Raw genomic sequence first — 16170 nt, forward strand, 5'->3', positions numbered from 1 at the left:
GAAGGGAAGTGTTTTATATGTCTGGGAGTGGACTTGACAGTGAATGGAATCATGGAAGTGGAAGTGACTCATAGGATGGGGGTGGGGACAAATGTTCTGGGAGCACTGAAGAATGTGTAGAAAGAGAGAACGTTATCTCTGAGGACAAAAATGGTTATGTTTGAAGGAATAGTAGTAGCAAGGCATGGGCTACAGATAGGATTGTGCAGAGGAGGATGAATGTGTTGGAAATTAAATTTTTCAAGAAAGCTCTTGGTGTGAGATGGTTCGATCGACTAAGTAATGCAAGGGTAAGAGAGATTTGTGGTAATAAAAAAAGTGAGGTTAAGAAAACAGAAGAGGATGTGTTGAAATGGTTTAGACATATGGAGAGAATGAGTGAAGAAAGGTTGACAAAGAGGATATATGTGTCAGAAATAGAGGGAACAAGGAGAACCAGGAGACCAAATTGGAGATGGAAGGATAGAGAAAAAGACTGAGCAATTGTGGCCTGAGCATGCAGGAGGGTGAAAGGCATGCAGGGAATAGGATGAATTGGAACAGTGTGGTATACTGGGGTCAACGTTCCATCAGTGGACTGAACCAGGGCATGTGAAATGTCCTGGTTAAATCATGGAAAGTAATGTGGAGCCTGGATGTGGATAGGGAGCTGTGGTTTCCATATATTATACATGACTGGTAGAAAATGAGTGTGGATGGATGTGGCCTTTCTTCGTCTTTTTCTTGTGGGGAAAGAGAAGAGAATGTATAAGTTATCTTTTCTTTTCCTTCATGCATTTTTGCTGTTTCATGTGGGGCAGGGTGGAGTCAGGAATGGGTGAAGGCAAGCAAGTATGAGTTTGTACAGGAGTTGTGGGAGTATGTGATTGAATGTAAGAAAGTAAATTCTCGATTAATATGGGTAAAACTGAAAGTTGATGGAGAGGGATGGGTGATTATTGGTGCATATGCACCTGGGCATGAGAAGAAAGATCATGAGAAGCAAGTGTTTTGGGAGCAGCTGAATGAGTGTGTTAGTGGTTTTGATGCGCGAGACCGGGTTATAGTGATGGGTGATTTGAATGCAAAGGTGAGTAACATGGCAGTTGAGGGAATAATTGGTATACATGGGGTGTTCAGTGTTGTAAATGGAAATGTTGAAGAGCTTGTAGATGTATGTGCTGAAAAAGGACTGGTGATTGGGAATACCTGGTTTAAAAAGCGAGATATAAGTATACGTATGTAAGTAGGAGAGATGGCCAGAGAGCATTATTGGATTACGTGTTAATTGTCAGGCGCGCGAAAGAGAGACTTTTGGATGTTAATGTGCTGAGAGGTGCAACTGGAGGTATGTCTGATCATTATCTTGTGGAGGCTAAGGTGAAGATTTGTATGGGTTTTCAGAAAAGAAGAGTGAATGTTGGGGTGAAGAGGGTGGTGAGAGTAAGTGAGCTTGGGAAGGAGACTTGTGTGAGGAAGTACCAGGAGAGACTGAGTACAGAATGGAAAAAGGTGAGAACAATGGAAGTAAGGAGAGTGGGGGAGGAATGGGATGTATTTAGGGAATCAGTGATGGAGTGTGCAAAAGATGCTTGTGGCATGAGAAGAGTGGAAGGTGGGCTGATTAGAAAGGGTAGTGAGTGGTGGGATGAAGAAGTAAGATTATTAGTAAAAGAGAAGAGAGAGGCATTTGGACGATTTTTGCAGGGAAAAAATGCAATTGAGTGGGAGATGTATAAAAGAAAGAGACAGGAGGTCAAGAGAAAGGTGCAAGAGGTGAAAAAGAGGGCAAATGAGAGTTGGGGTGAGAGAGTATCATTAAATTTTAGGGAGAATAAAAAGATGTTCTGGAAGGAGGTAAATAAAGTGCGTAAGAAAAGGTAGCAAATGGGAACTTCAGTGAAGGGCGCATATGGGGAGGTGATAACAAGTAGTGGTGATGTGAGAAGGAGATGGAGTGAGTATTTTGAAGGTTTGTTGAATGTGTTTGATGATAGAGTGGCAGATATAGGGTGTTTTGGTCGAGATGGTGTGCAAAGTGAGAGGGTTAGGGAAAATGATTTGGTAAACAGAGAAGAGGTAGTAAAAGCTTTGCGGAAGATGAAAGCCGGCAAGGCAGCAGGTTTGGATGGTATTGCAGTGGAATTTATTAAAAAAGGGGGTGACGGTATTATTGACTGGTTGGTAAGGTTATTTAATGTATGTATGACTCATGGTGAGGTGCCTGAGGATTGGCGGAATGCGTGCATAGTGCCATTGTACAAAGGCAAAGGGGATAAGAGTGAGTGCTCAAATTACAGAGGTATAAGTTTGTTCAGTATTCTTGGTAAATTATATGGGAGGGTATTGATTGAGAGGGTGAAGGCACGTATAGATCATCAGATTGGGGAAGAGCAGTGTGGTTTCAGAAAAGGTAGAGGATGTGTGGATCAGGAGTTTGCTTTGAAGAATGTATGTGAGAAATACTTAGAAAAGCAAATGGATTTGTATGTAGCATTTATGGATCTGGAGAAGGCATATGACAGAGTTGATAGAGATGCTCTGTGGAAGGTATTAAGAATATATGGTGTGGGAGGCAAGTTGTTAGAAGCAGTGAAAAGTTTTTATCGAGGATGTAAGGCATGTGTACATGTAGGAAGAGAGGAAAGTGATTAGTTCTCAGTGAATGTAGGTTTGCGGCAGGGGTGTGTGATGTCTCCATGGTTGTTTAATTTGTTTATGGATGGGGTTGTTAGGGAGGTGAATGCAAGAGTTTTGGAAAGAGGGGCAAGTATGAAGTCTGTTGGGGATGAGAGAGCTTGGGAAGTGAGTCAGTTGTTGTTCGCTGATGATACAGCGCTGGTGGCTGATTCATGTGAGAAACTGCAGAAGTTGGTGACTGAGTTTGATAAAGTGTGTGAAAGAAGAAAGTTAAGAGTAAATGTGAATAAGAGCAAGGTTATTAGGTACAGTAGGGTTGAGGGTCAAGTCAATTGGGAGGTAAGTTTGAATGGAGAAAAACTGGAGGAAGTAAAGTGTTTCAGATATCTGGGAGTGGATCTGGCAGCGGATGGAACCATGGAAGCGGAAGTGGATCATAGGGTGGAGGAGGGGGCGAAAATCCTGGGAACCTTGAAGAATGTGTGGAAGTCGAGAACATTATCTCGGAAAGCAAAAATGGGTATGTTTGAAGGAATAGTGGTTCCAACAATGTTGTATGGTTGCGAGGCGTGGGCTATGGATAGAGTTGTGCGCAGGAGGATGGATGTGCTGGAAATGAGATGTTTGAGGACAATGTGTGGTGTGAGGTTGTTTGATCGAGTAAGTAATGTAAGGGTAAGAGAGATGTGTGGAAATAAAAAGAGCGTGGTTGAGAGAGCAGAAGAGGGTGTTTTGAAATGGTTTGGGCACATGGAGAGAATGAGTGAAGAAAGATTGACCAAGAGGATATATATGTCGGAGGTGGAGGGAACGAGGAGAAGTGGGAGACCAAATTGGAGGTGGAAAGATGGAGTGAAAAAGATTTTGTGTGATCAGGGCCTGAACATGCAGGAGGGTGAAAGGAGGGCAAGGAATAGAGTGAATTGGATCGATGTGGTATACCGGGGTTGACGTGCTGTCAGTGGATTGAATCAGGGCATGTGAAGCGTCTGGGGTAAACCATGGAAAGCTGTGTAGGTATGTATATTTGCGTGTGTGGACGTATGTATATACATGTGTATGAGGGTGGGTTGGGCCATTTCTTTCGTCTGTTTCCTTGCGCTATCTCGCAAACGCGGGAGACAGAGACAAAGCAAAAAAAAAAAAAAAATATGTATGTATGTATATATATGGGTACGTGTGTATATGTATGTGTATGGGTGTATCTTTCTTTGTCTTTTTCTTGGCGTTACCTTGCTAATGCAGGAAATGGCAATCAAATATGAAAAAAAAATGTTCTGACCTTCTGCTTTACTGATTTCATTGACCTCCACTTTACAGATTTCATTGACCTGCTTTACTAATCTTTCTAATTGTGGTGCCACCTACTTTATAGCTTGATTTTTTAATGATGACTTGTTAACCTCTGTGTTTGTGACATTCTTCAAAATCGCCCTTTTAGCTCACAAGCATTGGTACTGTGTGCTGTGTACTTTTCTAAACCTTTCATCAACCACACCATAATCCTTCATGATTGCTGCATCCCCAACAGTGCATATTCTATTTACAGTTTCACTTAATTTTCCTGGTAGCTGTGTTTGTATGTACCCACACCTCTGTTCCATACTTCAAGCCTGTGGTGGTCGTGTTACTGCTACAATGGTTGTGTTCCAACTACGGTGGTTGTTTAACTGTGTGACAGTTCTGTTGCTTTATACCAGATGTCTGTGAATAAGTCTCTGTTTCTGGGCAGGTGTCATCATTGGAGGCAGAGGCACGAGTGAAGGAGCTGCAGAAGGCACAGCAGGAGTTGATGAGGCTGGTGGAGGGGTACTCAGCTGCTGGCTCCCCCAGGACCAGGCTAACCTTCACCCAGCTCAACAGGTCACTAGATGGTAGGGTTAGAGGATGGGTATGGGAAAGAGGTACTTCTGGTGACTCTGTTTTTGATGATATCTACATAATTCTTGGGTTATTCCCTATGTCCCTTGGTTACAAAACTCAGCTACTTACCTGTATATCTCCAATGATACCTGTGCCTGCAACTGGTGACTAGGGATGTTTTTCAGGTTCATGGAGGAGCAAATACGGGGCCGACTGAGGCAGGTGTCACATGTGTGGGTGCAGGTTGCGCTCATCAGGACGCAGCTGTCAAAGCTCAGGTCCCGGATGGACAAGGGCCGAGAGGGTCAGGATGGGGACCCAGATGGACAACGCACCTCCCAGGTCAGTAGCACAGACAGACAGATGGACGGACTAAGTTTTTAAAACAGATTGATGCCATAGACAGTGAACAGTTCTTTGAAAGATGTAGGGATGGAACACCAGAGTACATAATATGAAATACCAAAAACACTTGTTAAGAAAGATGTGAAGAAGTACTTTTATGGTATAAGAGTGTTGGATAAATGGAGTAGAAGTAATTAAAACATGGTAAATGCAAACAGCATATAGAAATTTGAAAAGTTGTGTAATAGTAAAGATTGTTTGAGAGATGGGGCCCCACACATGTAAATCTCTCTCCCTCTACTGTAGATACACAGACAGACAGACTCACTTTGACCCATATGACTCATAATACTCCAGCTGACAAACATGAGTCTTTATAAGATTTCTCATGTGTATGTATTCAGCAATTTTTTCTTTGTGTTCCTTCAGGAACTTCAGCACCATATGCTCGAATTTGGGCATGAGTAATTTGCTTAGATTGATGTAGCATGGTGCTTTAAGTTAGAGTAACAAGCTGAATGTACCATAATTTTCCAAATCGTAGCACTTAGTTTAATATACACCTTTAATTAGGTAAGAGTACTATGATTAATGTACCCTAGAATGGTGTTCAAACTTAAGTATCATGCTTGATGTACCATGCTAAATGAACCTTACATCAATGCAACTTCCTCATTGAACATTACTTAAGACATGGTACCAATCTTCATGAACCCTAGGTTGATATGTCCCATCCTGAAGAAGGGTGACCATTCTCACCCCTCTAACTGTCATCCTATTGTTTTGACATCTACCATTTCCAACATCTTTGAATCCCTCCTCAATTCCCATATCCTTAAACACCTTGAAAATCAGTCTTCTCTCTTATCACAAGTATGGCCTCCATAAGGTGAGATACACTGGTGATATTATTTTTTATCTTACTAATGTTTGGTAATCATCCCTGAAAGATTTTGGGGAGTCAGATGTAGATGCCCTTGACACATCTAAGGCTTTTGACAAGATGTGGCATCGGGATCTCGTATCTAAGCTCCCCTCTTTTGGCTTCCGTCCCTCACTTTACTCCATATCTAGCTTCCTTTCTGGCCAATTTATCCCTGTGGTTGTTGATGGATCAGCCTCCCCCCATTTTTCCATCAACAGCAGTGTCCCTCAAGGTTCTGCCCTGTCCCCAGCACTTTTTCTTCTCTTTTTTTAAACGATTTCCTCTCCACAAATAATCCAGTGCACTCATACACTGACAATTCAACACTGCATTCATCCATATCCTTCAATTCTACTCTCTTTTCTTTCAGTTGATCTACATATCTTCTTGACACAGCTTCCTCATTAAACACAGACTTTGATAGGATATCTCTATCTTCTCATGTTCTTCCCAATAACTATGACAGAGCACATTTCAAAAGACAGGTCCTCAAAAATTTGTAAACACTTTCCCTTGTCTTTTCTTTTACTGTTTCATAATTCTGCGTATTTCAAGTAAGGCCTAGCCTTGATGTAGACTTTTGTCTTATGACTGGAGCTTCAAAATGAAATAAAACAAAAAGAGTTAGAGTACCATGCTTGATGTACCATAGATTGATGAACCCAACATTGGTTATAGTACCATGCTTAATGAACTTTAGTTACTGTACTATGCTTGATGAACCCTAGATTAGTTAGAGTACCATGCTTAATTTACCCTAGATAAGAGTTCCATGCTTCATGTACCGAAGGTTAGAGTACCAGCTTAATGTACCCTAGATTAGTTAAAGTATCTTGCTTCATGTACCCTAGAGTAGTTAGAGTACCATGCTTAATATATCCTTGATAAGTTAGAATACTCTGCTTAATGTACCCTACATTAGTTAGAATACTATGCTTAATGTACCTTAGATTGGTGTTTTAAGGTAGATAAAGTTTACTGTGTATAATGTGTACAATTATGGTGCATTATGATGCCCTTCATCAAACAGGCACTTTTCACATGAGCATATTCTATACTTCAGATATTCTGATTAATTTTGAAGAGATTTGTGATGAAAGACCTCGTAAGAGACTCTTATTTTAAAGTAGACTGACATGTAAATTTTATTATTAAAGATGTACTCATATAGACACACACATACACAGTTAGTTATTCTTTTACTTACTCCCATCCCCCCCCCCCCCCAGGTGAATTTTCTGAAGAGACAACTGGAACATCAGGATGCCAAGACCCGAGTTGAACACAACAGTGGGACGTTAACTGAACTGCTTCACCTAATAGGTAATGTAGGCAGGGCCACAGCAACTACTTATCTGCCAGTATTTATAGTGACTTTTGTTCGTTAGGCACAGAGTACCTACCTACCAACTTACAAGTATGTTTGATGAGATTTTGCCATGACGGCAGGGCCAGCGTATTGAACTCACAATTTGACTTGTATGTCGCCATGGTGGCAGTACCATTGTGTTTTGCTCACCAGTTGACTTGGATGTTGCCATAGTGGCATGGATAGCTTGTTGCACTCACTACTTGACTTTTAAGTTGCTGTGGTGGCAGGGCTGACATATTGCGCTCATCACTTGACTTGTTTGTTGCCATGGTGACAGGTCTGGCGTATTGCATTCACCATTTGACTTGCATGTTGCCTCGATAGTGCGGCTAGCATGCTGCACTTACCGCTAGACTTGAATGTTTCCATGGTGGCAGGAATAGAGTGTTGTGTTCACCACTTGACTTGCATGTTGCCGTGGTGGCAGGGCTAGTGTGGCTCTCACATTTTGATATGAATGTTGCCATGGTGACAGGCATAGTGTGTTGCATTTACTTGACACTTGACTGGTATGTTGTCATGGTGGTAGACCTACCATGTTGTTCTCACCACTTGACCTTCATGTTACCATGGTAGTGGGGCTAGTGTCTTGTGTTCACCACTGGACTTGTATGTTGCCATGGTGGCAGGGCCAGTGTATTGTGCTATCACCACTTGACTTGTATGTTGCCATGGTGGCAGGGCCAGTGTATTGTGCTATCACCACTTGACTTGTATGTTGCCATGGTGGCAGGGCCAGTGTATTGTGCTATTCTCTTGACTTATGTGTTGCCACAGTGGCAGGACTAGTGTATTATGCTCACTATGACTCCCATGTTGCCATGGTGGCAGGACTAGTATATTCTGCTCACCACCTGACTTATATATAGCCACTTGACTTGCATTTTGCACTCTCGTTTTGACTTGTATGTTGCCATGGAAGAAGGGATTAATGTGTTGCATTCATAATATTTAACATGTATGTTGCCATGGTAGCTGGGCTAGAATGATGCACTCACTTTTTGACTTGTATGTCGTCATGGTGGCAACTTGAATGATCCCTTGGTGGCAGGGCCTGTTGTGCTCAACACACCAGTTGACTATTGTGTTGCCATGGTAGCAGGGTTAACATATTGTGCTCACCACTTAACTGGCATGTTGACATGATGGCAGGGCTAGCGTGTTGCACTCGCTTGACTTGCATGTTGCTGTGGTGGCAGAGCTAGCGTGTTGCACTTACCTCTTGACTTGTTTGTTGCCATGGTGGCAGGGTTAGCATTTTGAACTCACCGCTTGACTTGCAGGTTGCCATAGTGATAGGGCTAGCATGTTGCATTCACTTCTTGGCTTATATGTTGCCATGGTAACAGGGCTAGCATGTTGTGCTCACCATTTGATTTGCATGTTGCCATGGTGGCAGAGTTAGCATTTCGTTCTCATCACTTGATTTGCATATTGCCATGGTGACAGGGATAATGAGTTGCACTCACCGCTTGATTTGTATGTTGCCACGGTGGCAGGGCTTGCATGCTGTTCTCACCATTTAATTTGTATGTTGACTTGGTGGCAGGGCTAGTTTGTTGCCCTCACCATTTGACTTGCAAGTTGTCATAGTGGCAGGGCTAGTGTGCTGTGCTCGCCACTTGTATGTTGCTATGGTTGCAGGTCTAGCATGTCACACTCAGCTCTTGACTTTTATATTGCCATTGTGCCAGGGCTAGCATGTTGTGCTCACCACTTTATTTGTATGTTGCAATGTCGGCGGGGCTAGCATGTTGCACTTAGCACTTATTTGTAAGTTGCCATGGTGCCTAGGCTTGCATGTTACACTCAGCTCTTGACGTGTATGTTGCCATGGTGACAGGCCTAGCATGTTGCTCTTACCAGTTGACTTGTATGTTGCCATGGTTGCAGGGTTTGCATGTTGCACTCACCACTTGACTTAATTGTTGTCATAGAGGCAGGGCTAGCATATTGTGCTCACCACTTGTATGTTGCTATGGTGGCATGGTTAGTGAGTTATGCTCACTCTGTGACATGCATGTTGCCATGGTGGCAGGGCTAGCATATTGTGCTTAGCACTTGACTTGTATGTTGCCATGGTGGCAGGGATAGTGTGTTTTGCTCACCACTTGACTTGTGTGTTGCTATTGTAGTAGGGCTGATGTGTTGCTCACCACTTGTACGTTGCCATGGTGGCAGGGCTAGCATGTTGCCCACACCACTTGACTTTTATGTTGCCATGGTGGGAGGGCCCGTGTTTTGCCTTCACTACTTGACTTGTATGTTGCCATAGTGTCAGGTCGAGCATGTTTTGCTCACCACTTGACTTGTCTGTTGCCTTGGTAGCAGAACTAGTGTTGCCTTCGCCACTTTACTTGTATGTCGAATGATGTTTCCTTGATTGCCTTAGCTCATCTCCTCCCTTGTTTAGCTTCCATAATGCAGTGTTTTTCAGTAGCTACTTTACTCTCCTGTCATAAGATATCTTTTCAGAGTTTATCTGGTATTATCTTCAATTATTATTATTTTTTTTATTTTGCTTTGTCGCTGTCTCCCGCGTTTGCGAGGTAGCACAAGGAAACAGACGAAAGAAATGGCCCAACCCACCCCCATACACAATGTATACACACACACGTCCACACACGCAAATATACATACCTATACATCTCAATGTACACATATATATACATACACAGACACATACATATATACCCATGCACACAATTCACACTGTCTGCCCCCATTCACTCCCATCGCCACCTCGCCACACATGGAATACCTTCCCCCTCCCCCCTCATGTGTGCGAGGTAGCACTAGGAAAAGACAACAAAGGCCCCATTCGTTCACACTCATTCTCTAGCTGCCACGCAATAATGCCCGAAACCACAGCTCCCTTTCCACATCCAGGCCCCACACAACATTCCATGGTTTACTCCAGACACTTCACATGCCCTGATTCAATCCACTGACAGAACGTCAACCCTGGTATACCACATCGATCCAATTCACTCTATTCCTTGCCCTCCTTTCACCCTCCTGCATGTTCAGGCCCCGATCACACAAAATCTTTTTCACTCCATCTTTCCACCTCCAATTTGGTCTCCCACTTCTCCTCGTTCCCTCCACCTCTGACACATATATCCTCTTGGTCAATCTTTCCTCACTCATTCTCTCCATGTGCCCAAACCATTTCAAAACACCCTCTTCTGCTCTCTCAACCACGCTCTTTTTATTTCCACACATCTCTCTTACCCTTACATTACTTACTCGATCAAACCACCTCACACCGCACTTTGTCCTCAAACATCTCATTTCCAGCACATCCACCCTCCTGCACACAACTCTATCCATAGCCCACGCCTCGCAACCATACAACATTGTTGGAACCACTAGTCCTTCAAACATACCCATTTTTGCTTTCCGAGATAATGTTCTCGACTTCCACACATTCTTCAAGGCTCCCAGGATTTTCGCCCCCTCCCCCACCCTATGATTCACTTCCGCTTCCATGGTTCCATCCACTGCCAGATCCACTCCCAGATATCTAAAACACTTTACTTCCTCCAGTTTTTCTCCATTCAAACTTACCTCCCAATTGACTTGACCCTCAACCCTACTGTACTTAATAACTTGCTCTTATTCACATTTACTCTTAACTTTCTTCTTTCACACACTTTACCAAACTCAGTCACCAGCTTCTGCAGTTTCTCACATGAATCAGCCACCAGCGCTGTATCATCAGCGAACAACAATTGACTCACTTCCCAAGCTCTCTCATCCCCAACAGACTTCATACTTGCCCCTCTTTCCAAAACTCTTGCATTCACCTCCCTAACAACCCCATCCATAAACAAATTAAACAACCATGGAGACATCACACACCCCTGCCGCAAACCTACATTCACTGAGAACCAATCACTTTCCTCTCTTCCTACACGTACACATGCCTTACATCCTCGATAAAAACTTTTCACTGCTTCTAACAACTTGCCTCCCACATCATATATTCTTAATACCTTCCACAGAGCATCTCTATCAACTCTATCATATGCCTTCTCCAGATCCATAAATGCTACATACAAATCCATTTGCTTTTCTAAGTATTTCTCACATACATTCTTCAAAGCAAACACCTGATCAACACATCCTCTACCACTTCTGAAACCACACTGCTCTTCCCCAGTCTGATGCTCTGTACATGCCTTCACCCTCTCAGTGAGTCTAATCTTCTCTTGAATATTTCTGTAATCACTCCATTTAAGTTTCCTATGCCACCCATTAAATGACTTCCAACTTACTTGCTGAGCATATATGTATTTTTGTCTTATGTTTCCAGAAATTACTCTTGAGTTGATGGTCCTTTTCTGGTCACTGCCAGGTTCAGAAAATTGTTCCTCCATTTGTTGTCAGACATAAAATAATTTCATCATGTATCTCTCCCTCTGACTGTAAAGCTCTGGTTCTTTTAATAATTTGAGGTAATTCATATGCTCCATTCTTTTTGTTATACTCGTGAAATGTTTTTGTATTCAGATAACTATGTATAATGAGCAAATATCTTCATTCAGAGAAGGAGAGAGGGCAAGCTAAATACCTGCAGGAGGAGAATCGAATGGAAACTAGGCGGCTGGAGGAGCTTGTGAATCAAGCAGATCTCCTGCAGGGGGAGGTCCTCCGCTTTTCACACATCACCTCCAGGATCAATGAGAACCTTTGCCTCAAGGATGCCAGGACACACAGGCAGCTGGTGATGACCTGTAGCACTCCTCATCTGGTATGTTTGATTAGTATTTGAATGCTATGGTGAGAGAGTTTTACACTCGTATTGGGTGAGGGGGCGAAGGTTCTGGGGGTGATTAAGAATGTGTGGAAGGAGAGAACATTATCTCAAAGAGCAAAAATGGGCATGTGAAAAAGATTTTGATCGATTTTTTGGGCCTAAACATACAGGATGGTGAGAGGTGTACAAGGAATAGAGTGAATTGTAACTGTGTGGTATACCAGGGTCGACATGCTGTCAGTGGACTGCACCAGGCCATGTGAAAGATCTGGTGTAAACCATGGAAAGGTCTGTGGGGCCAGGATGTGGATAGGGAACTGTAGTTTCAGTGCATTACACAGTAACAGCTAGAAACTAAGTGTGAACGAATGTGGGCTTTTTATCTGTTTTCCTGGCACTACCTCGTTGAGGCTAGGGGTAGTGATGCTGTTTCCTGTGCGGTGGGGTAGTGTCAGGCATGGATGAAGGTAAGCGAGTATAAATATATACATGTGCACATATGTATATGTCAGTGTATGTATATGTGCATGTATGGGCATTTAAGTATATGTATATGTATACATGAGTGGATGGGCCATTCTTTGTGTGTTTCCTGGTGCTTCCTCTCTGATGCATGAAACTGTGATCAAGTATAATAAAAAAATTATATGATTCATATTTATTTATTATTTATTTATTTTGCTTTGTCGCTGTCTCCCGCGTTAGCGAGGTAATGCATGGAAACAGACGAAAGAATGGCCCAACCCACCCACATACACATGTATATACATACACATCCACACACGCAAATATACATACCTATATATCTCAACATATACATATACGTACACACACAGACATATACATATATACACATGTACATAATTCATACCGTCTGCCTTTATTCATTCCCATCGCCACCCTGCCACACATGAAATAACAACCCCCTCCCCCCCTCATGTGCGCAAGGTAGCGCTAGGAAGACAACAAGGGCCCCATTCGTTCACACTCAGTCTCTAGCTGTCATGTAATAATGCACCGAAACCACAGCTCCCTTTCCACATCAAGGCCCCACAGGACTTTCCATGGTTTACCCCAGACGGTTCACATGCCCTGGTTCAATCCATTGACAGCACGTCGACCCTGGTATACCACATTGTTCCAATTCACTCTATTTCTTGCACGTCTTTCACCCTCCTGCATGTTCAGGCCCCATTCACTCAAAATCTTTTTCACTCCATTTATCCACCTCCAACTTGGTCTCCCACTTCTTGTTCCCTACACCTCTGACACATATATCCTCTTGGTCAATCTTTCCTCACTCATTCTCTCCATGTGACCAAACCATTTCGAAACACTCTCTTCTGCTCTCTCAACCACACTCTTTTTATTACCACACATCTCTCTTACCCTTACATTCCTTACTTGATCAAACCACCTCACACCACATATTGTCCTCAAACATCTCATTTCCAGCTCATCCACCCTCCTGAGCACATCTCTATCCATAGCCCACTCCTCACAATCATACAACATCGTTGGAACCACTATTCCTTCAAACATACCCATTTTTGCTTTCCGAGATAATGTTCTCGACTTCCACACATTCCTCGACACCCAGAATTTTTGCCCCCTCCCCCACTCTGTGATTCACTTCTGCTTCCATAGTCCCATCCGCTGCCAACTCCACTCCCAGATACCTAAACCACTTCACTTCCAGTTTTTCTCCATTCAAACTTACCTCCCAATTGACTTGACCCTCAACCCTACTCTACCTAATAACCTTGCTCTTATTCACATTTGCTCTTAACTTTCTTCTTTCACACACTTTACCAAACTCAGTCACCAGCTTCTGCAGTTTCTCACATGAATCAGCCACCAGTGCTGTATCATCAGTGAACAAAAACTGACTCACTTCCCAAGGTCTCTCATCCACAACAGACTGCATACTTGCCCCTCTTTCCAAAACCCTTGCATTCACCTCCCTAACAACCCCATCCATAAACAAATTAAACAACCATGGAGATATCACACACCCCTGCTGCAAACCTACATTCACAGAACCAATCACTTTCATCTCTTCCTACACATACACATGCCTTACATCCTCGATAAAAACTTTTCACTGCTTCTAACAACTTGCCTCCCACACCATATATTCTCAATACCTTCCACAGAGCATCGCTATCAACTCTATCATATGCCTTTTCCAAATCCATAAATGCTACATACAAATCCATTTGCTTTTCTAAGTATTTCTCACATACGTTCTTCAAAGCAAACACCTCAGCCACGCATCCTCTACCACTTCTGAAAGCACACTGCTCTTCCCCAATCTAATGCTCTATACGTGCCTTCACCCCCTCAATCAATACCCTCCCGTATAATTTCCCAGGAATACTCAACAAACTTACACCTCAGTAATTTGAGCACTCACCTTTGTCCCCTGTGCCTTTGTACAATGGCACTATGCAAGCATTCTGCCAATCCTCAGGCACCTCACCATGAATCATGCATACATTAAATAACCTTACCAACCAGTCAACAATACAGTCACCCACTTTTTTAATAAATTCCACTGCAATGCCATCCAAACCTGCTGCCTTGCCGGCTTTTATCTTCCGCAAAGCTTTTACTACCTCTTCTCTGTTTACCAAATCATCCTCCCTAACCCTCTCACTTTGCACATCATCAACCAAAACACCTTATATCTGCCACTCTATCATCAAACACATTTAACAAATTTTCAAAATACTCACTCCATCTATTCACATCACTACTACTTATCACCTCCCCATTAGCCCCCTTCACTGAAGTTCCCATTTGCTCCCTTGTCTTATGCACTTTATTTACCTCCTTCCAAAACATCTTTTTCTTCTCCCTAAAATTTAATGATACTCTCTCACCCCAACTCTCATTTGCCCTCTTTTTCACCTCTTGCACCTTTCTCTTGACCTCCTGCCTCTTTATTTTATACATCTCCCACTCATTTGCATTTTTTCCCTGCAAAAATCGTCCAGATGCCTCTCTCTTCTCTTTCACTAATAATCTTACTTCTTCATCCCACCACTCGCTACCCTTTCTAATCAACCCACCTCCCACGCTTCTCATGCCACAAGCATCTTTTGCGCAAGCCATCACTGCTTCCCTAAATGCATCCCATTCCTCCCCCACTCCCCTTACCTCCTTTGTTCTCACCTTTTTCCATTCTGTACTCAGTCTCTCCTGGTACTTCCTCACACAAGTCTCCTTGCCAGGCTCACTTACTCTCACCACTCTCTTCACCCTACTCTCACCACTCTCTTCATCCCAACATTCTCTCTTCTTTTCTGAAAAGCTCTACAAATCTTCACCTTCGCCTCCACAAGATAATGATCAGACATCCCTCCAGTTGCACCTCTCAGCACATTAACATCCAAAAGTCTCTCTTTCGCGCGTCCATCAATTAACACGTAATCCGATAACGCTCTTGGGCCATCTCTCGTACTTACATACGTATACTTATGTGTATCTCTCTTTTCAAACCAGGTATCCTCAATCACCAGTCCTTTTTCAGTACATAAATCTACAATCTCTTCACCATTTCCATTTACAACACTGAACACGCCATGTATACCAATTGTACCCTCAACTGCCACATTACTCACCTTTGCATTCAAATCACCCATCACTATAACATGGTCTCGTGCATCAAAACCACTAACACACTCATTCAGCTGCTCCCAAAACACTTGCCTCTCATGATCTTTCTTCTCATGCCCAGGTGCATATGCACCAATAATCACCCATCTCTCTCCATCAACTTTCAGTTTTACCCATATCTATCTAGAGTTTACTTTCTTACACTCTATCACATACTCCCACCACTCCTGTTTCAGAAGAAATGCCCACTCCTTCCCCCCTTTCTCTTGTCCTCTGACTAACCCCTGACTTTACTCCCAAAAACATTCCCAGAACCACTCTTCCCCTTTACCCTTAAACTTCGTTTTTAGTCAGAAACCCAAACATTCAGGTTCCTTTCCCCAAAAAATACTCCTATCTCTCCTTTTTTCTCATCTTGGTTACATCCACACACATTTAGACACCCAATCTGAGCCTTCGAGAAGGATGAACACTCCCCAGTGATTCCTTCTCAGAGGGGGTGCTAAATGTGTGTGGTGTAACCAAATGAGAAAAAAGGAGAATAGTAGATGTTTGAGGAAGGAACCTGGATTTTTGGGTCTGATGAAACGAAGTCAAGGGTAAAGAGAAGAGTGGTTTGGGAATGTTTTGAGAAAAGGGGAGGGGTTATAGAGGAAAAAAGAA

General features: G+C 43.0%; 1 protein-coding gene across 4 annotated transcripts in view; it reads left to right on the top strand.

Annotated features, from left to right (window-relative positions):
- Nucleotides 1–15642, top strand: part of LOC139754200 (uncharacterized) — a 122646-nt gene extending 107004 nt beyond the window's left edge. The window contains exons 8-11 of one of the 4 annotated variants that reach the window (XM_071671416.1): nucleotides 4352–4482; nucleotides 4668–4824; nucleotides 6982–7075; nucleotides 11675–15636. In XM_071671416.1, coding sequence (XP_071527517.1) covers nucleotides 4352–4482; nucleotides 4668–4824; nucleotides 6982–7075; nucleotides 11675–11901 — 609 coding nt within the window. In that variant the 3' untranslated portion in view covers nucleotides 11902–15636. Of the gene's footprint in view, nucleotides 1–4351; nucleotides 4483–4667; nucleotides 4825–6981; nucleotides 7076–11674 lie in introns of all 4 variants that reach the window. The other 3 variants (XM_071671417.1, XM_071671418.1, XM_071671419.1) reach the window with 3 other exon arrangements.
- Nucleotides 15643–16170: the final 528 nt, after the last annotated feature.

This window comes from Panulirus ornatus, chromosome 16 (assembly GCF_036320965.1).
Source record: "Panulirus ornatus isolate Po-2019 chromosome 16, ASM3632096v1, whole genome shotgun sequence".
In the NCBI taxonomy this organism is placed as follows: domain Eukaryota; kingdom Metazoa; phylum Arthropoda; class Malacostraca; order Decapoda; family Palinuridae; genus Panulirus; species Panulirus ornatus.